The sequence below is a fragment of the Oncorhynchus masou genome, chromosome 27 (assembly GCF_036934945.1).
Source record: "Oncorhynchus masou masou isolate Uvic2021 chromosome 27, UVic_Omas_1.1, whole genome shotgun sequence".
NCBI lineage: Eukaryota > Metazoa > Chordata > Actinopteri > Salmoniformes > Salmonidae > Oncorhynchus > Oncorhynchus masou.
In genome coordinates, this window is record NC_088238.1 from 21,969,411 (window position 1) to 21,990,671 (window position 21,261).

Here is a 21,261-nt window from a genome sequence, read left to right on the forward strand (position 1 = left end):
CCATGGCAGTCAGTGGAAACACTTTGGTGTGAAGGTGTTGCCTCTGGCTGTGCAGAAGTGCTCTCTCTCTCTCTCTCTCTCTGTGTGTGTGTGATCTCTTGCTCCATATTAAGCTCTCTCTTGAGCTGTGAGCTATGATTAGCACATGCCTAGCTGTCTGTTTAATTGAAACCTCCGTTCCATCTATGTTGTTTCTCTCTGCTGTCTCTGCTCTCTGAGTCTCCCGGTGTCTCACATCTCATAGCTTCCCCCTAGACGTGTGTGTGATTTTTGTGTGTGTTTGATTGACTATAGCATCATCTACTCTGGCTCTGTGTCTCTCTGCCTTCGTCCCCGACTTCCTATGAGACAGACATGATTGATGCAGTCAGTCTCAGTCCCTTTGGCCACTCACACTGAGACCAAACATGGCCCCTCACCATCCGTCAAACAAACTCGCTCATCACATGTCTGTTCTCTTCTCCTTTTTCTATCACCCCCCCCCCTCTCACCAGAGGAACTATCCCATGAAAACATAAGAAAGGCCATTTTAATGACTCATCATATGATCACTGATTTCATTTTAATAGATGAATGAGAATGTTCTCTCAACACTGAATGATGCATGCTGCATCCCTGCAAATCCCTGATTATGAAGTATAGATTTGACTCTAGTAAATCATTCACACTGTTTTCAGTGGCCTACTTTAAAGTTTCTTTGGGTTGGGATACTTCTCTGCCTTGGGAAGAGTAGTGATCTCTCTCTCTCTCTGTGTGTGTGTGTGTGTGTGTGTGTGTGTGTGTTTGTGTGTGTTTCAGCAAGTTATGTACACACACCTTCCCTGGGGCCCGCCCCTAGACCTTTTTACATGCACTTATGTTTTCAGTTTGACACAAAGCTCCTGGTGCTTGAGCGCCAATACCATGTTTAAGGAAGTGCTGCACAGCGAGCATTGAGTGGTCATGGTGTGCAGCACGCGGGGAGATTAGGGGTGAAAGACTGCCTCCACCAGGTACTGTACTGCTGCTTTACCCTAGGAGGGACGGGGTGTCTAGAGAGAAGGAGAGGGAGGGTTGGAGCATTGGAGAGGTGTGTGTGTGTGTTTGTACTTTAACATGCTGACACGTGGCACGTCCATTCGTTTGAGTAGCCTAGTTTTGCTACCCTACTGTGCTGCTACTGGCATGTCATGTATTCCAGTTACTGTCTGGAAGTGTTTCTGCGGGGCTGTGTGTGTGTAGTTTCACATATTCTCTTTATTATTCAAGGTTTGTGTGTCAACTGTTCCTTGTACTCGATGTCCAAATATGCTACATAGCCTGTTTGAGCCATATAGCCATAGAATCCCCTCAGGGATTCTACTACACCATCAGACCACACATACATGTTATAACACGGTACCTGTGAAGCTGTCCAGTTTGTTTAATGGGCTTTTCTCTTGTACTCTGCATTGTTAGCCAAACTTTTTGGCAGGGTAGTTGGCCTCTTGTCAAGGTTTCATTTTGCTTCTGAAATGTGTGTGAATGTGCAAAGCCAGCCTCAGATACACCTGGGGGCATCTCTCTTCTCTCTCCTTCACCCCCCCCCTCTTTGACCTTGAAGCAGTTGTCTGGACTATCCTGCATGAGAAGGGGAGGATTTGGAGTTTCTTTCTCATGACTGACCAACAGGCAGTGTCTGTGTGTAGGAGTTGCTGTATTAGTTGTTGGAACTTCAGCTGGCCTTCTGATTTGTCATGACATCAGCTTGGAGTCTCAACTGCCTAGGCTGTCACTGGTCTTTCTTTTCTTCTCTCCTGACAGTGCCACTCCTCCCATCACACCTTCCCTCCTTCATATCCTCTCTTGTCCATTTGCCAATCCCACTTCCCTTGTTTTTGAACCCCTCGTCCCTCCTTCAATGCCAGTGAGAAGTTGCCTATTTAACCATACTCCCATGTTCAACAGGCTTTCTCTGTGCCACTGCAATGTCATAGAATAAAAGTGGATTTACCGGTTTGATAAATGAGCTCACGGAAGTGAATGCCTGTTATTGTTTCTGCATGTGTCAATGTTGTGTGTTAGCCTCCAGTAGTGTGTGTCCTCCAGAAATGGGGCTCAGGTTTAAATATTGTGGAGAGATTAGGCCCCCCATTTAGTTATTATCCCTGCTATTAGCTCTGTCCAGTTAGCAAAGGTGATATGAAGAGGGCAGGGGACACACATGCCACTCTGTCACAACCACTGTCAGCTCCCCTAAAGCCCCCACAAATAAACACTCCTCATTTAGCCAGTGGAAGAGGAGAATCAATGAAGCACAACAGTACACTCACTGCTTATGAGGAGGTTCTCTCTGCTCTTTCTCCTATTCTACCCCTTTTCTCACTCTACTTGTCGTTTAACGCTACATTCATCTCCCTCCTGTTTCTCGCCATCTCATGTCTAGCTTTCATTTTTCTTTTCTCTGCTCTCTCTGCTTTCTCTCTTACAGTTGTAAATGGAATCCTCCTTACTGTTTCTGCACCTCTTCTATTTACAACACACTGATCTCTCTTACGTTGTGAATGGGATCCCCCTCCTAACTGTTTCTCTCTCTGTCCAGCAGACCAGAATCGGTAGAGGCCAGCCCTGTGGTGGTGGAGAAGTCCAGCTACCCGCACCAGATCTACAGCATTAGCTCTCACCACTCCCACAGTTACATTGGGCTGCCCTACGCCGTGAGTACACTCCACTTCAACGCTAAACTGCAGTACACCACTATAATGCACTGTAATACAGGACACTGACACTACCGTGCACTGCAATACAGGACACTGACACTACCGTGCACTGCAATACAGGACACTGACACTACCGTGCACTGTAATACAGGACACTGACACTACCGTGCACTGTAATAAAGGACACTGACACTACCGTGCACTGTAATAAAGGACACTGACACTACGTGCACTGCAATACAGGACACTGACACTACCGTGCACTGCAATACAGGACACTGACACTACCGTGCACTGCAATACAGGACACTGACACTACCATGCACTGCAATACAGGACACTGACACTACCGTGCACTGCAATACAGGACACTGACACTACCGTGCACTGCAATACAGGACACTGACACTACCGTACACTATAATACGGTACACTGACACTACCGTGCACTGTAATACAGGACACTACAGTACATTGTAATACAGGACACTATAATACAGTACACTACTGTACACTATACTATAGGACACTGACACTACCGTACACTATAAAACGGTACACTGACACTACCGTGCACTGCAATACAGGACACTGACACTACCGTGCACTGTAATACAGGACACTACCGTACACTATACTACGGTACACTACCGTACACTATAATACAATACCATACACTATAATACAGTACACTTCCGTACACTATAATACAGGACACTACCGTACACTATAATACAGTTCACTATAATACAGGACACGGCCACTATAATACAGTTCTCTGACACTACCGTACACTATAGTACAGTTCACTATAATACAGGACACTACCGTACACCATAATGCAGTACACGGACGCTACCGTTCACTGTAATACTCCTCATACAGGCTAGTTCACCTGGGGGAGGAGACTGTGGATATGGGTTAGGGTCAATCACAATGCCGTCTTAGCTTAGTGAATAACGAAAAGGAAATTCCAATTCAAGACAATTGAACAATTAATATTAGAAATAAGTGGCCGTTTGCAGTTGTTGAATTAGAATTTCAATGTTTGACATTCTATTGTTGTATGTGTCAAACTGAAGAAGTCACAGTGATGCCGAAAAGTTGGTGATTTACTGGGAGTTTATATATAGTGTGTGTCTCTTATTTTTGTGGCCTGTTTGTGTCACCTTCACCACCTTTATGTCCTCCTCCCCAGGACCACAACTATGGGGCGCGCCCCCCGCCCACTCCCCCGGCCTCCCCTCCCCCCTCCATGCTGATCCGGCCAGGCGAGGGGCTGTTTGTGCCGGGGGGCCTGCAGGACGAGGCTTCCAGGGGCACCACACTCAGCACCTCGGAGGACGGCAGCTACGGGGCCGACATCACCCGCTGCATCTGTGGCTTCACCCACGACGACGGCTACATGATCTGCTGCGACAAGTGCAGGTAGGAACTGGGATAGACCCTCTCCTTTATCAGGTCACAGTGACTTAGACCAGAGTCCATACTGTCCTAGCAGTGATTTATGAACATTCTAGACTTCAATCAGTGTCCATGTCTCATCTCAACTTTTCTTTGGGATTAGTGACCCCTCTCTAGATCCCCTGTTGCATTGTGAATGGCTGCTGTTACTGACTCTCTGCTCTCTCTTCTCTCTCAGTGTGTGGCAGCACATAGACTGCATGGGGATCGACAGGCAGCACATTCCTGAGACGTACCTGTGTGAGCGCTGCCAGCCGCGCATCCTGGACAGAGACCGGGCCATCGTGCTGCAGACCCGCAAGAGGGAGAACATGTCCGGTGAGTGGAGAGATGGTGAGATATATACCTACCTTTTCCAGTCCCTCCCAGTGCGCTCCAGTAAACAGCTCTCAGATCAGATGGCAGTGTAATAAAGGCTGTGTAAGTCAGGTTGCTCTGCTCACTTCTGCAGCCTCTTCCCCTTGTGGGTCTGGAGAGATCCAGGCCACAAATCAAATCACATTTTATTTGTCACGTGCCGAATACAACCGGTGTCGACCTTAATGTGAAATGCTTACTTACAAGCACTTAACCAACAATATAGTTCAAGAAAGAGGCAAGAAAGTATTTACTAAATAAATGTAATAAAAGTAACACAAAATAACAATAACGAGGCTATATAAAGGGGGTGCCGTGTCAATGTGCAGGTTAGTCAAGGTAATTTGTACATGTTTTTTGCCCTAGCACGACACAGCTAATTCAAATAATCAAAGCTTGATGCTGAGTTGGTTATTTGAATCAGCTGTGTAGTGCTGAGCAAGAACTAAAATGTGCACCCAGGGGGTCCCAGGACCACATCTCTGATTCAGCTGAACGCTGACACCTGCTGGGCACATCGAGTAATACAACAATGCAGACATTTAGAATGGCAGATTGCTATGGAAAATCTTGTTTTTACCTTTGAGAAATAATTTGTATAAATAGGTTAGAACCAGGAAAACTTTGCTTTGGTTGGACCCTGCTGTACAAGATGCCCAAATAAACCTTTATTACCAATGCTTTATTAAGGCATACCGGTATGTATCTCTGCAGACGGGGACACCAGTGCCACAGAGAGTGGAGACGAGGTGCCGCTGGAGTTGTACACGGCCTTCCAGCACACGCCCACCAGCATCACACTCACCACCGGCCGCCTGGCGGGCAACAAGCAGGCCGACAAGAAACGCAAGAGGAGTGGAGAAAAGGAGCCTGTCGCCACCTCGGCCCGAGCCAAGAAGGTCTGTGTTCAAACTTCCATTCAGTCCTATTGACACTCAATAGTTTCTTATCTTGACCCCAACTGTACCTCTGAGCTTTACAACTCACCCCAAAATGAGTTGGCATTTTTATTTGAACAGAAATCTGTCGATTTGTTATGCACTATGTAACGTCACTTAAACGGGTGGTAAACCTTGTTGTTTTATGCTGTCTGCTTACCGGAGTCTGTTGTCTAACAGGCGTTCCGTGAGGGCTCCAGGAAGTCCTCCAGAGTGAAGGGTGGCGCTCCAGAAATGGAGCCCGGGGAGCACCCGTCTCTGTGGGAGAACAAGATGAAGGCTTGGATGGAGGCCTACGAGGATGCCGGCAGCAACCAGTACAGCGAGGACGTCCAGATCCTGCTCCGCGTCAAGGAGGCCGGCGACGGCAAGACCCTTGCCTACAACACTCACACGGCCACCTTCAAACCGCCCGTGGAGGTAGTTGGAACCGACACAGTGACCTACAAACATGTCCTCAAAGTGCCTGAGCAGGCAGCATACACACACTGCCTCTGCAAATATCAGTGTCAGCCAGCCTTTGTCCTCATGTTCTGTTTTCTCTCCCCTCCCCAGAGCCAGGTTCAGAAGAACAAGAAGATCCTGAAGGCAGTGAGGGATTTGGCTCCAGACTCCTCATCATAGAGTACAGGGGCAAGTTCATGCTGCGACAGCAGTTTGAGGCCAACGGATGCTTCTTCAAGAGGTGAGGACCCATCTGGTGGAAACCTGAGCTCAAGTAGAATCCTCAGCTCAAATTTAAAAGTGGAATTCTACTCCTTTCCAAAGTTGTATGTCTGAGACATTTGAGAGGTAGAGGAAGAGATTGATAGAAGGGGTGTGTTTGTTGTGGTCCTTCCTGGGCAGTGAAGTCCCTCACCTTCTTTCTCAGCTCTTGTTGAGCTCCTGGCTGTCTTCCCCTGGTCACCATATGGACATCCCCAATCTGTTACTATGTGTCTGCCCAGCACTCCATTTCATTCATCTGTCTTTCTTTCTCCCCCCCAGGCCGTACCCCTTTGTGTTGTTCTACTCAAAGTTTGACGGGCTGGAGATGTGTGTGGACGCCCGCAGCTTTGGCAATGAGGCCCGCTTCATCCGGCGCTCCTGCACCCCCAACTCTGAGGTGAGTAGCCAATCGCAGACCACGATACAAAACCTACGGCTCTAAACCCTGACCACACCCCCCAGAGCCACTAACTTCAACTTAATGTTACCTCATGAGTTTCAATAGGTGCCTCTCTCTCCCCTTTTCTCCACCTCTCTCTCAGGTGCGGCATGTGTTAGAGGATGGTATGCTCCATTTGTACATTTACTCTTTGAGGTCCATCAGCAAAGGCACCGAGATCACCATAGGCTTCGACTATGACTATGGCTGCTGGTAAGCAGGGTGGAATTGATCACCTAGTACCACACACACACACATATAGTTTGACCGATTTTTAATTGGGCCGATTTTAAAGTTTTCAATAACAATCGATAATCAGCATTTTTGGATGCCGATTATGGCCAATTACATTGCAATCCACGAGTAGACTGTGTTCTTTTGCGTTCAGTGTAAGCGGAGTCAGGGTATTTGCAGCAGTTTGGGCCGTCTGGCTCGTTGCGAGCTGTGTGAAGACCATTTCGTCCTAACAAAGGCCGTAATTAATTTGCCAGAATTGTACATAATTATGCATAACATTGAAGGTTGTGCACACATATGGCAACCATAATACACAGCGTGTGTATATATATATATATATATATATATATATACATATATATATATATACATATACACACACACACACACAGTGCCTTGTGAAAGTATTCGGTCCCCTTGAACTTTGCGACCTTTTGCCACATTTCAGGCTTCAAACGTAAAGATATAAAACTGTATTTTTTTGTGAAGAATCAACAACAAGTGGGACACAATCATGAAGTGGAACGACATTTCCCATTCCTCCTTGCAAAACAGCTCGAGCTCAGTGAGGTTGGATGGAAGCAAACTGAAAGCAGTTTTCAGTTCTTTCCACAGAATTGGATTCAGGTCTGGACTTTCACTTGGCCATTCTAACACCTGGATATGTTTATTTTTGAACCATTCCATTGTAGATTTTGCTTTATGTTTTGGATCATTGTCTTGTTGGAAGACAAATCTCCGTCCCAGTCTCAGGTCTTTTGCAGACTCCATCAGGTTTTCTTCCAGAATGGTCCTGTATTTGGCTCCATCCATCTTCCCATCAATTTTAGCCATCTTCCTGTCCCTGCTGAAGAAAAGCAGGCCCAAACCATGATGCTGCCACCACCATGTTTGACAGTGGGTATGGTGGAGGGTGATGAGCTGTTTGCTTTTGCCAAACATAAGATTTTGCATTTTGCCAAAAAGTTCAATTTTGGTTTCACCTGACCAGAGCACCTTCTTCCACATGTTTGTGTGTCTCCCAGGTGGCTGGCAAACTTTAAACAACCATTTTTATGGATATCTTTAAGAAATGGCTTTTTTGCCACTCTTCCATTAAAGGCCAGATTTTGCAATATTTGATTGTTGTTATGGACAGATCTCCCACCTCAGCTGTAGATCTGGCAGTTCATCCAGAGTGATCATGGGCCTCTTGGCTGCATCTCTGATCAGTCTCCTTGTATGAGCTGAAAGTTTAGAGGGACGGCCAGGTCTTGGTAGATTTGCAGTGGTCTGAGACTCCTTCCATTTCAATATTATCACTTGCACAGTCCTGGGATGTTTAAAGCTTGGGAAATCTTTTTGTATCCAAATCTTTAAACCCTTCAACAGTATCTCGGACCTGCCTGTTGTGTTCCTTGTTCTTCATGGTGCTCTCTGCTTAACGGACCTCTGAGACTATCACAGTGCAGGTGCCGGAGACTTGAACACACAGGTGGATTGTATTTATCATCATTAGTCATTTAGGTCAACATTGGATCATTCAGAGATCCTCATGAACTTTGAGAGAGTTTGCTGCACTGAAAGTAAAGGGGCTGAATAATTTTGCACGCCCAATTTTTCAGTTTTTGATGTGTTAAAAAAGTTTGAAATATCCAATAAATGTCGTTCCACTTCAGAATTGTGTCCCACTTGTTGTTGATTCTTCACAAAAACATACAGTTTTATATCTTTACGTTTGAAGCCTGAAATGAGGCAAAAGGTCGCAAAGTTCAAGGGGGCCGAATACTTTCGCAAGGCACTGTATATAATAATATAAGACAACATGGTTGATGTTGACCAATCTTATCTTTCTACCTTTTTTCTTCTCCCCTGCTTCTCCCCCCCCCTCTCTCTCTTTCTCTCCCCTCTCTGTAGTAAATACAAGGTGGACTGTGCATGTGTGAGGGGGAACCCAGAGTGCCCGGTGCTGAAGTACAACCTGGAGCCCACAGAGAACCTGGAGACCAGCAGCCGCCGGCGGGGCCGCAAGGACAAGGAGCCCATGATGCAGCGAGGGGACCACCTGGAACTGGGCCAGAATCAGAACATGACCCTGGACTGTGACGGCAGGACCAAGGGTCTGGGGGCCGACGGAAAGCAGAGGAAGCTATCGCCCCTCCGCCTCTCCATTTCCAACAACCAGGTAAGATTTCCCTGGCAACACAACTCACCTCAATCCATGTCTCCATCACGCATTCCCCCCCTGGTCCCCATCACTCTCTCTGTTCAAGATTGCCCCATAGGAGCCTCTAAGTTGGCTTTCCTCTTAAAGACCTTTGTGTTATCATATTTAGCTTGTTTTCCAATAAGTTAGCGTCCAATGTCCATGAGTGTAGCCATTTGTAAATGTTTCTGTTATATTTGCTGCATTTCTGTTTTATTTGTGTTATCCATTCGTAGACTACTTGTATTCCTCTATCATCCATCTTGGTTCTCCCTGGTCCAAAGCCCACTCCTGCACCCAGCCATCTCTCTCACCATGCCGTGTATCTCTGCTCAGAGCTGTCTGGCATCTAGCCCTTAGTGGCAGATGAGACATGCTATCACGCTGTGTCCTCTCTGCTGCAGGAGCTCCTGAACGCACCACTAAGCATCCCTGTACTTAGTGTTATTCACAGAGAGAAAGCCCTCTGTCTCTGGGGTGGTCCCCAACCTTGTGATCAGTAAAACAGAAATGTCTGTTTTCCTATACCATTGCAAACATTTTGTTGCATTGTCTAATAACCCCGACCCAGGCCATAGGTCTTATCGGCAACCCTTATCGGCAAGGACTGATCTGAGGGAAGTACACAGAAGCATGGTTTATGGAGACTTGTTAGACTGATGTATGGTCTACAGCAGGCCTGGGAAACTCCAGTCCTCGGGGGACTGATTGGTGTCACACTTTCCCCAGCTAACACACCTGACTCCAATAATCACCTAATCATGATCTTCAGTTTAGAATTTAATTAGTTTAAATCAGGTGTGTTTGCAATCAGGCCCACGAGGACTGGAGTTGCCCAGGCCTGGTCTAGAATGAGGAACGGTGAAGAGAGGGTCTGACGTCAGAGATGACGTGCGAGGCATCTCTATCGGAACAACACGCACAAACCATGAAATGAACACACTGAATTTGGAAGCTGTCCACATCTGTCATTGTGCGCTAACAGACCTTTGTGTGACCACAAGAGCCACAACAACTTGCCTAAGACCGAATACGAGCTCTGAGCAAGTTTGTGCACAGACAAACCCACCACGTCCCCAGTCAGTGCCCCCAACTGTCACCCCCACACCCACACCTACCACCTCACTCCTCTAGACCCTCTAGTCTGTAGCCAGACTGCCTGTGGTTGGTCAGTGCCATGATAAAGCACCTCTCCCCCTCTAACAGGATCCTACAGAGTTAGAGGGTGTAGAAGACCAACCTGATAACTCCGTTAGCAGTGAAGTAGAGATGGAGTCAGAGGAGACCATTGCAGAGAGAAAGAGGAAGATGGTAAGTTCTGTGAGCCAGGGCTGCAGCGCGCCCTGCTGTATGCAGCCCATAACCCCCCCCCCCCCTCTCACCCATAGGAAAACGCTCATCCTTGCTGGTATGGGTCACTGTTTGTGTGGTGGTGGTTCTCCCCACCTCCCTGCTTCTGCTGCTGTCTCTGCCTCATTCTGTTGCTGTGTAGCCTTGCCCACGGGGCCTCCCCCCCCCTGCTCTCTGTCGCTCACTCACTTCCTCTGGCAGAGCCCTCAAACACTGAGGCTCTGTGTTTTGGTCATCATTATACATGGGTTATTTTCCACATTTATTTAAGAGTTAATTTGCTAAACAATCACACACTGCACCATTCCGGGCCCTCCAGAGCCACAGGCCCCCCTACCCCTCCTCCCCTCTCATTATCTGAGTAAACAAGAGCCCCAGCTTCATCACACGTAAGTACTGGAACTCTCCCTGTGTGTCTGAGTATGACCCTCACGTACAAAATTGGCCAACTGTTTTGAAATGGCCAATTACTCCCCTCTCCCTTGCTAAAGAGCTCTGTGACCCAGAGAGATGGGCTCACACACACGCGCTGGCACGCGCTCCCTCTTTCATATATATAAACACACACACACTCTGGAAATTACCCTGCCGTCAGCTCCCTTTCACACGACTAGGCCCAAGGTGTAAAGCGCTGACTCATCGTTCTGGCCAATGGAGAGAGAAGATGGGGGGGGCTTCTCTGTTGCCAGGGCCTTGTTGACTTTGGGACATCCAATTGCCTGCCTCCCTCCAAGGGAAGATGCAAGCTGGTCCAGGAGGAGTAACCCCCCAAAACTATGGAAGAAAGAGCTTCTGGATTCACTGTCGTCCTCTGACATAACTGTCGTCCTCTGGTGTGGTGTATTTATGGTGTTCAACCCCAACCACTCATCCACAACAATGCCCTGTCTGCATGGGCTCTTAACACTGGGGGATGTCTGTGTGTGTTTGGCATGGTATGTCTCCCACACTCATGTTAAAGATCCGGTTTGGTGCCAGGGATACAGACACGGCATGGAACACACAGTTAATAGGTTGGTTGCACTAAGGTTTGGTTTTGGGTGTTGCAGATGGTATGTAGTTGCTTGTCATCAACCTTGGTGAAAGTTGGCGATTGGGTTGGTTGCTATTGTCTTCGTTTTCTTGTGTCGTGGGTTCAGTATGTGGTTTATGACACTGGTGAACAAGTGGCTGAGTTCCAGTGGTGGTGGGTTGTGTTGCTACTGGATATGCTGGTGTAAGCAGACAAGGTGAAAGATGCCCTGACTGGACACATGTCTACAGGCATAAGGCAGCCATTCTCCCTATCTGCCCCCCTCTTCTCTCCCCTCTTTCATAACCTTGTAGTGCCCAGGTCACCTCTCCACACCCCCACATGTCTGAGGATCCCTGAGGGTCGGCGACACACTGAAGCCCCTAGAGTGGGGAACCGTGGTGGTGTGTGTATGTTCTATGTGTGTTATTGGGGGGGACCGGGCCTCTTGTCTTCTAAACCAGGCTGTCTCTCTGTAAACCATTCAGGCCAGCCCAGCGGAGGAGTCCCATCTGCAAGGCGTGGGGGCCTCCAGCTGTCTGGGACTGAGTAAACCGGAGGTAAACCTGACCCACCAACCCCAAACATACCCCCCTGCCTGCCTGCCTGCCCCTCCACCTCATAGGGGACCCCACTGACTGACAAACATACTAACCCCCCCCCCCCACCACCACCTCCATCTTCTCTCCACTGACCGGCCCTGTGGCAGACCCCAGTGTGTCTGTGCTACTGGGGGTGGTACAACTAGTCTGGTGGAGGCAGCCGTGGTGTTCTAAACACCCTGAATGGTTTGTTAAGGGTTAGCGTTACGTTCCCACCTCCCACTTCCAGTTAGTTTGGTCTCACTTCAACAGGGTGTTTACTTGTTCTATCTCCATTGGTTTTTCCTCCACTGGAAGAGGAAGAGGTGGTCCTTTTTCTGTCATTCTGCGCCGCCTCTGTTTTTTCTCTGCCAGCCAGACTGCCTCTTGCCTGTCCTGTGTTGCGATAACGTGTCCCTCCCCCTCTAGGCCCAGTGGGTTCAGGAGACTAGGCCACGTGGACTAACGCTTACTGCTCTGTCCTCCTCTCCTCTACAGACCCGTGAAGAGAGGAAGATGGAGGCCATCCTGCAGGCCTTTGCCCGCATGGAGAAGAGGGAGAAGAGGCGGGAGCAGGCCCTGGAGAAGATTGGCACCAAGTCAGAGGGGGGCATCAAGGAGGAGCCCCCTGCCACCCCCGAGGCCGACATGCAGTCTCCTGGTATCATGACGGTAAGTGATAGTTGCCTCAACAAGTTCTTTATGCCTGCACTCACCAGGTCGTTAGTATTAAGAGGATGTTGTCAATAATCTGAAGGGTCAGCTGAAGGTGACTATAAACCCATCCAAAACTATGCTACTGTACTCTTTCCTAAACCTGTCTCTTCCAGCCCCTGCTAGAGGTGAAGGAGGAGCCGGGTCTCAACAAGCCCACGCCGGCCAAGCTGCGAGGCAGCAAGCAGAGGAAGAGCTTCTCACGGAGCCGCACCCACATTGGGCAGCAGCGGCGGCGAGCGCGCACCATCAGCACCTGCTCTGACATACCTCCCGGCTCGCCCGGGGAACTCCTGGACCCCCTGGCCAATGACGGCCCAGACGTAGAGGCCTCCAGGGACCCCGAGCCAGAAGCCCTCTCCTCCCATGCCCCCGACACCAGCCCCCCTTACAGTGGCTCCCCGGCCCCTGACAGAAACCGCTCCGGGCAGAAGTACCCCAAAACTAAAAAGGTACCCTAGCCACTGCTCAGTGCTCACCCCTAAACACGACTAGTCACTATTCTACTCTGCTCAGTGCTCACCCCTAAACACGACTAGTCACTATTCTACTCTGCTCAGTGCTCACCCCTAAACACGACTAGTCACTATTCTACACTGCTCAGTGCTCACCCCTAAACACGACTAGTCACTATTCTACACTGCTCAGTGCTCACCCCTAAACACGACTAGTCACTATTCTACTCTGCTCAGTGCTCACCCCTAAACACGACTAGTCACTATTCTACACTGCTCAAAAAAATAAAGGGAACACTAAAATAACACATCCGAGATCTGAATGAATGAAATATTCTTATTAAATACTTTTTTCTTTACATAGTTGAATGTGCTGACAACAAAATCACACAAAAATGATCAATGGAAATCAAATGTATCAACCCATGGAGGTCTGGATTTGGAGTCACTCAAAGTTAAAGTGGAAAACCACACTACAGGCTGATCCAACTTTGATATAATGTCCTTAAAACAAGTCAAAATGAGGCTCAGTAGTGTGTGTGGCCTCCACGTGCCTGTATGACCTCCCTACAACGCCTGGGCATGCTCCTGATGAGGTGGCGGATGGTCTCCTGAGGGATCTCCTCCCAGACCTGGACTAAAGCATCCGCCAACTCCTGGACAGTCTGTGGTGCATGGAGTCTGTTGGTGGATGGAGCGAGACATGATGTCCTAGTTGTGCTCAATTGGATTCAGGTCTGGGGAACGGACAGGCCAGTCCATAGCATCAATGCCTTCCTCTTGCAGGACCTGCTGACACACCAGCCACATGAGGTCTAGCCTTGTCTTGCATTAGGAGGAACCCAGGGCCAACCGCACCAGCATATGGTCTCACAAGGGGTCTGAGGATCTCATCTCGGTACCTAATGGCAGTCAGGCTACCTCTGGCGAGCACATGGAGGGCTGTGCGGCCCCCCAAAGAAATGCCACCCCACACCATGACTGACCCACTGCCAAACCGGTCATGCTGGAGGATGTTGCAGGCAGCAGAACGTTCTCCACGGCGTCTCCAGACTCTGTCACATCTGCCACGTGCTCAGTGTGAATCTGCTTTCATCTGTGAAGAGCACAGGGCGCCAGTGGCGAATTTGCCAATCTTGGTGTTCTCTGGCAAATGCCAAACGTCCTGCACGGTGTTGGGCTGTAAGCACAACCCCCACCTGTGGACGTTGGGCCCTCATACCACCCTCATGGAGTCTGTTTCTGACCGTTTGAGCAGACACATGCACATTTGTGGCCTGCTTGAGGTCATTTTGCAGGGCTCTGGCAGTGCTCCTCCTGCTCCTTGCACAAAGGCGGAGGCAGCGGTCCTGCTGCTGGGTTGTTGCCCTCCTACGGCCTCTTCCACGTCTCCTGATGTACTGGCCTGTCTCCTGGTAGCGCCTCCATGCTCTGGACACTACGCTGACAGACACAGCAAACCTTCTTGTCACATCTCGCATTGATGGGCCATCCTGGATGAGCTGCACTACCTGAGCCACTTGTGTGGGTTGTAGACTCCGTCTCATGCTACCACTAGAGTGAAAGCACCGCCAGCATTCAAAAGTGACCAAATCGTCAGCCAGGAAGCATAGGAACTGAGAAGTGGTCTGTGGTCCCCACCTGCAGAACCACTCCTTTATTGGGGGTGTCTTGCTAAATGCCTATAATTTACACCTGTTGTCTATTCCATTTGCACAACAGCATGTTAAATTTATTGTCAATCAGTGTTGCTTCCTAAGTGGACAGTTTGATTTCACAGAAGTGTGATTGACTTGGAGTTACATTGTGTTGTTTAAGTGTTCCCTTTATTTTTTTGAGCAGTGTATTTAGACTTGTAGGAATGTTCTATTCCTTCTAGTGAAATGTTACTCAATACTATAGTCAAATGCAGTGTGCTTCTGACTAAAGCTCTCTCTCTGTCTCTCTACAGCACTTAGTGAGTGAGTGGTGCGCCGACAAGCAGGAGCGGTCATTGCGGACCCCAGAGCCGGCCCCGGAGAGGCCCCTGAGGATCAGCAGCGACCCGGAGGTGCTGGCCACCCAGCTCAACGCCCTGCCCGGCATGGGCCCCAGCCCGCACGTCTACAGCACGCCCAAACACTACGTCCGCTTCTCCTCGCCCTTCCTGGCCAACCGCAGCCCCACCACCCCTGGGGTGCCCACCGGACGCCGGCGTTCCCGCGAGCTGCCCGACACGCCGCCCACCTCAGGCTCCTGCAAGAAGGTATGTTGGTCACCACCCCGCAGGGGAATGGAGAGTGTTAGCAGTCAGGTATAGCTGCAAGGTCGAAAGGCAGACTGACAGTGTTACCAGCAGAGGGGCAGACTGACAGTGTTACCAGCAGAGGGGCAGACTGACAGTGTTACCAGCAGAGGGGCAGACTGACAGTGTTACCAGCAGAGGGGCAGACTGACAGTGTTACCAGCAGAGGGGCAGACTGACAGTGTTACCAGCAGAGGGGCAGACTGACAGTGTTACCAGCAGAGGGGCAGACTGACAGTGTTACCAGCAGAGGGGCAGACTGACAGTGTTACCAGCAGAGGGGCAGACTGACAGTGTTACCAGCAGAGGGGCAGACTGACAGTGTTACCAGCAGAGGGGCAGACTGACAGTGTTACCAGCAGAGGGGCAGACTGACAGTGTTACCAGCAGAGGGGCAGACTGACAGTGTTACCAGCAGAGGGGCAGACTGACAGTGTTACCAGCAGAGGGGCAGACTGACAGTGTTACCAGCAGAGGGGCAGACTGACAGTGTTACCAGCAGAGGGGCAGACTGACAGTGTTACCAGCAGAGGGGCAGTATTATTGTCAGTAACAGAGACTTAGTTTTTCTAAGATGTAGCTGCCTTGGAGATTAGTGAACGTGATTTGTATTTGTGGTTGACATGTCTAAGTCCTCTCCCTCCCTGTCTTCTCCCCACAGCGCTGGCTGAAGCAGGCTCTAGAGGAGGAGACCACCACCCCTCCACCCAGCAGCGGCCGGCCCACCCTGGTCATGCCTAGCGAGGGCCCTCTCAGCCCTCCTATCAACGGGGACTCTGATAGCCCACTCCCCTACAACGGCAGCTGCACCTTGCCAGGTGAGGACTCTGGTGAGGACTCAGGAATGTGTTTCTCATCACTTAGAAGGAACATAAGTCTTGTATGCAAGTGTCTGTTTTTTTGCATGTGAGTAACCCTTCCTCTCTGTGTGTGTGTCATACAGAGTTACCCACTCCTCTGAAGAAGCGACGCCTGGGTCTGTGTCCACTGGATGCCTGCATGTCAGAGAGCTCCACCCCCTACGGCTCTCCCTGCGCCACGCCAACCCGGGCCGACCTATCAGAGGCGCCGGGTACACCCCTGCTGCTGGCCACGCCACCCCGCGTCACCCGTATGGAGGAGCCGAGCCCCGAGGCTTTACCAAGCACTCCTACACACACACTCAGTGCCCCGCAGGAAGTAAGACACACACTCTCACCTACAAACACACACAAACTCAGAGGGAAGTGAACGATGTGTTAATATCTGTGTTCCTGTGTCCACAGAGCGAGTCTTCCCTGGACAGCTCACCAGAGGGCAGTCGCAGACCCAGCCCCCAAGAGGCTGAGCGGCCACCTTCGCTGCTCTCCTCTCCCTGTGTAGCGGTCAGGGCTCCCAGTCTGGAGGTGTTCCACCCCCACGAGGTCAAGATCAGCGCCCCCCTGAGCCCCCAGCCCCCCACCGCCGAGTCCCAGGACTGTGGGGGAGAGGAGGGGCCAGAGACTGGGGCTGAGGGCAGCAGCGAGGCCCCCCCCACAGACCCAGCCTCTTCCTCCCTCCTCTCCCCCTGGATGAAGAGTCCAGAGAGAGTGGGTCTGTCAGGGCCAGGGGGTCTGTCCTTCTCCCCCATCAACTCTAACCTGAGGGACCTTACCCCCTCACACACCCTGGAGCCCATCTTGGCCTTCAGGCCTGAGGGGGTGGCTGTGGCTGGTGTTGTGACTGTACCAGTACCCTTGGCAGCAGGACCCTTCACAGAGGCTGCAGGGTCTCTCTTCTACCCCTGCCCTGAGGAGGGGGGAACGCTGGCCTTCTCTCGTTCACTAAGTGGAGACAGCACCGGAGAGGGAGGGTCAGGACAGAATCCCCCACAGAAGAAAAAGGTGAGTTGCTATATTCTCTATTCAGCCTGCCCATTCAATCTGTTTTAAGGTTCCTGGACTGATAAAGGTATGTCTGTTTCTGTGTGATGTCATGTGTTTTCCCAGGTGTCTTTGCTGGAGTACAGGAAACGTCAGCGTGAGGCGCGGCGCAGCGGCTCCAGAATGGAATGCGGCTCGCCTGTCTCTACAACACCTACCCTGGTGGAGATGTTCCCTCTGCCCATGGAGACCACCCAAGAGCCTCCACCCCTGGCTCCGGCCCAAGCTCCAGTGGCCCCTGCTGCAGTGGCCCCCACCCCGTCTGAGCCAAATACCCCCCAGCCCAGCGAGGACACAGAGCCTTCTGTCGAGGGGGAGAGTGAGGGGGGAGAGGGACAGTGGACCTCGTCCACCTCGGTGGAGCAGGCAAGAGAGCGTGGCTACCACAGAGCCCTGTCGCTTAGTGACCACAGCAAGGACAAAGGTACACACACACACACACACACACACACACACACCACTTGGACATAACTTCTTTACTGATGATAGTTTAATTGTAATAATGTGTGCTTGTTTCAGATGGAGAGACCGAGGGCAGTGAGGCCCCAGTCAGCAGAGATTGTTCATCTCCTAGCCTGCAGAGGACCCCAACCCACACGGTAAGAAACATTCCACTTTCTGGCTCAAACAGTAGTGTGAAGTACATGCTGCTACCAAACACAGCCATCACACAGCCTATAGTGTAGGTCAGGGGTTGGCATGAGCCAAAACCGTCAAAGTTGAAATTTAGTTTTCGGTCTGTAAAATTCAGGAAATCTGTTCCCAAGTATTCCCACAAAGAATAAGACATGATGGTGTCTCAATGTGATCAAGGTATGTCATGATTGTTATTTTCAAATACAATCTCTTTTTGTCGTCAGTTTGCAGTGTGCCCCCCGACCATTCGTTCCAACAAAGATCCTCCCGCGGCTGAATGTAGTTGCCTACCCCTGATGTAGGCTGTTATTGTTCATGACTTACCCGTTCCCTCGCTCAGTCTCTCTCTCCTCCCTAGCCGTGTTCTCCTGGTCCCAGCAGCCCGTCCCAGCCTGGCAGTCGCACAGTGAAGGAGGAGGAGAGTGACAGCCGGCCTCGGACCCCCTCCCAGGCTGCCCCACAGCAGCCCATCAAGCCTGCCGTACCCAAGACAGCCCCCCTGACCCCCACCAAGCTACACCCTGCTGCCCCCTCACTCCTCCACTCCCCCAACCCCCAGGCCCAGGGCTCCCCTTACCGCAGCCAGAGGGCCTTCCTCTTTGCTCCTCCTCAGTCCCAGCCACAGGCTCAACCAGGGCTGCCCCCCTTCTCCCAGTACAGCCCACAGTCCGCTCCGCCTCCCCCCCCTCCACCAGCACCTCCAGCCTCAGCGGCCTACTTCCCCAGCCAGTCAGCCTCCACCGTGGGATCCTTCCCTGGGTTCAAGCCTTCCGTGACGTCCCCATTCCCCCCTGGAGCCCAGCCCCTCCTGCAGACTCTTCCTCCCCACACCCTGCACTACCAGAGCTCTACCACTCCCCCCCCTCCTCCCCCTCCCCCACCACAACACCCTGGGCCCGGCCCGGCCCTGCTACACGTTAACCTGCAGCATCCTCCTGTCCAGCAGCACCAGCTCCTCCTGACCACAGCCCCCCAGTCCTCCCTCCCTCCTCCTCCGCCCCCTCCCCCACAGGGCCAGACTCACCAGCTGCAGCAGCCCAGTGCCAGCACCCTCCTGTCACTCAACCAGGGCTTGCCTCTTCCTCCACCCCCACCCCCTCCTCCTGCCTCCTCAACCGGTGTCCCCATGCAAGTGCAGGCCCCTCACCACTTCCAGAACTTGGGGGGCTTTCCAACCCCGCTGATGCACACCGGCGGCACCGCTAACCCCTCGGTGCCCCCCTCCACCTACCCCCCGCCCCACCAGCAGACTGGACTGCCCCCCCCTCCTCCCCCTCCCCAGCAGCAGACTCAGCCGGCCCAGGCCGTGCCCACCGCCACTCAGATGCCCAGCGGAACACGTGGTGCCACTGCGTCCCCCGCCCCTTTTCACAATGCTGGGTACCTGGGCACGGGGTGGCACTGACCGCCTCCATGCAGGCCTCCCCCTTGGCCCTGCCAGCCCCTGTGAACTCACTCTGAGAGGAGCTTGATGACAGTCAGCGGAACACAACAAGCAACAAAAGCTGTAAATATTTTCTATGTACCTGAACACATGGCCAATGGAAAAACAGGAGAACGTGGGATAAAGGGGTGCTTTTTAAAGGACAAACTGAAAACAAGGACCGTGAAACAATCTTATTAAGAGACTTTGTGTTTGAAATGAAGATGGACGATTCCCCCGGTGCTCATCCCACTCTCTCTCTCTCGTCCCTCCCCCTGTTTTCTTTTGAATATCCCTCCTGTGGCGGAGAGAGTGTCTGACCGTCTGTCTGTTTTGGACTTCTATTGTAAGGTCCTGCACTTTCTGTATCAATGTACATTCCAGCCTCCACCCCCCTTCGTCAGTTAGTCCGCCTTTCACTTCTACTTCTCTTTGTCTATTGTCTGCTCTTCTACACCGTTTATTCGTTTTATCTCGTGGCTCATTATAGCAAACAGAAAGCTTTTTGTAAAGATAAAAAAATACAGAATTATTATTTTTATTCCACTGTTTAACAAATATCTGTGCACCGCTGCAGTGATTCAGAAAATGCTGTTCTGGGAGCCCGCTTCACTGCCCCAGGAGACTGCACTCGTGTGTGTGTGTGTGTGTGTGAGAGAGGAGGTGTATGGACTGTATGTGTGTGTCTGTCTGTCCTGTGTGGGAGAAAGGGAAGTGATGGTGTGAAACGAGTGCAGTAGTCCTCTGTGGTAGCCAGAGTGAGGTCTCACCCGTAGGTAGGACGTTAGCGGTTTATTTTTGAATATCAATGGTTATTTGTAGAAATTGTAATTTAATGTATAGGTGGTTACTCCAGCTTCCTCCGGAAACAGGTTGTATATATTTGCTTCTTTTCTTTCCTATGCTTGTACAATAGGCTCCCATCCCATTTTGGAATATGGTTGTAAATACGAGCGCTCTTCTTGGCAAAGATTAATGTTTCTGTGACCGTAGCACTTTTTTCTTTTGTTCTTCCACTCTGGACTATTCAGTGTCTTTTTTTATTATTTGTGTGTGAGTGTATGTTTGTGCAGAGGAGAGAGACTCAAACACTGCACTGGTTGGCTATTTTCATGGTTCATTATAATAAATCACTGTAATGACAGTTTTATACCACTGGTGGTGTTGTCTGTATGTTCTGTCTGTCTGGGAGAAGGAAGGCTGATATGTTGGCATCACTTTCAAACGGTTTGACGGATGCCTCCTACCTGACGTGGTCCTTGTTATCTGGGATCCTTGGGACGTCCCTACTCCATAGAAGTTACCGTTGAAAATGGTCAAGGAAAGGGTTAGGGAAGGATTATGTTTAGGGTAGGGATGTCCCAAGGAACCCCGAATAGCACTAACCTACCCGACAGGCCACCAGCAAGCTGCCTGTCGCCTCCAAATAAAACTCCTGTGAAAAGTCGTGGTTGGATGCTGTCGGACAACTTCACCATATCATGGCACCACAGAGACCTGAACCATCTTCATGTCCCCTGAGAACTCCTTTAGAGTGGATTACCTTTCAGGTTTAAGGAACATGTACCATCATACCAGCAACAGATATGTCCATTCATTCATATTTCTTTAGTGGTTGCCTGCTATCTTATCACAACAGATTGGAGACAGTTCCATCAGGAGAACAACATTAACTGCATCTAATGAGAGCCTGCCTCTTCCTGACTGGTGCATGTTGGTTAGTGGTAGTCCCTCACTGGTAAGCAGATGGTGCGACAACCCTCTCTTTGATCTGTTGTGCTGTGTGCATATCAATGCGGACACTCCGGTCTTGATGAACATCAATGATTAAGCAGGCCCTTCATGGTTACAAGTGCTCTCATGTCCCCGTTATGCATGACTAACCAGCACAAATGAGCT

General features: G+C 50.6%; 1 protein-coding gene across 1 annotated transcript in view; it reads left to right on the plus strand.

Moving 5' to 3' along the window:
• LOC135515788 (inactive histone-lysine N-methyltransferase 2E-like) overlaps positions 1–20,517 on the plus strand; it is a 33,364-nt gene extending 12,847 nt beyond the window's left edge. Inside the window, 21 exon segments of the mRNA XM_064939525.1 lie at positions 2,564–2,675; positions 3,877–4,106; positions 4,321–4,460; positions 5,214–5,398; positions 5,618–5,857; positions 5,993–6,047; positions 6,050–6,122; positions 6,425–6,542; positions 6,688–6,797; positions 8,718–8,985; positions 10,213–10,317; positions 11,857–11,928; positions 12,448–12,621; positions 12,780–13,115; positions 15,070–15,363; positions 16,064–16,232; positions 16,346–16,581; positions 16,668–17,264; positions 17,370–17,727; positions 17,823–17,902; positions 18,298–20,517. Of these exon segments, the coding sequence (XP_064795597.1) occupies positions 2,564–2,675; positions 3,877–4,106; positions 4,321–4,460; positions 5,214–5,398; positions 5,618–5,857; positions 5,993–6,047; positions 6,050–6,122; positions 6,425–6,542; positions 6,688–6,797; positions 8,718–8,985; positions 10,213–10,317; positions 11,857–11,928; positions 12,448–12,621; positions 12,780–13,115; positions 15,070–15,363; positions 16,064–16,232; positions 16,346–16,581; positions 16,668–17,264; positions 17,370–17,727; positions 17,823–17,902; positions 18,298–19,344 (4,999 nt within the window). The 3' untranslated portion in view covers positions 19,345–20,517.
• Positions 20,518–21,261: the final 744 nt, after the last annotated feature.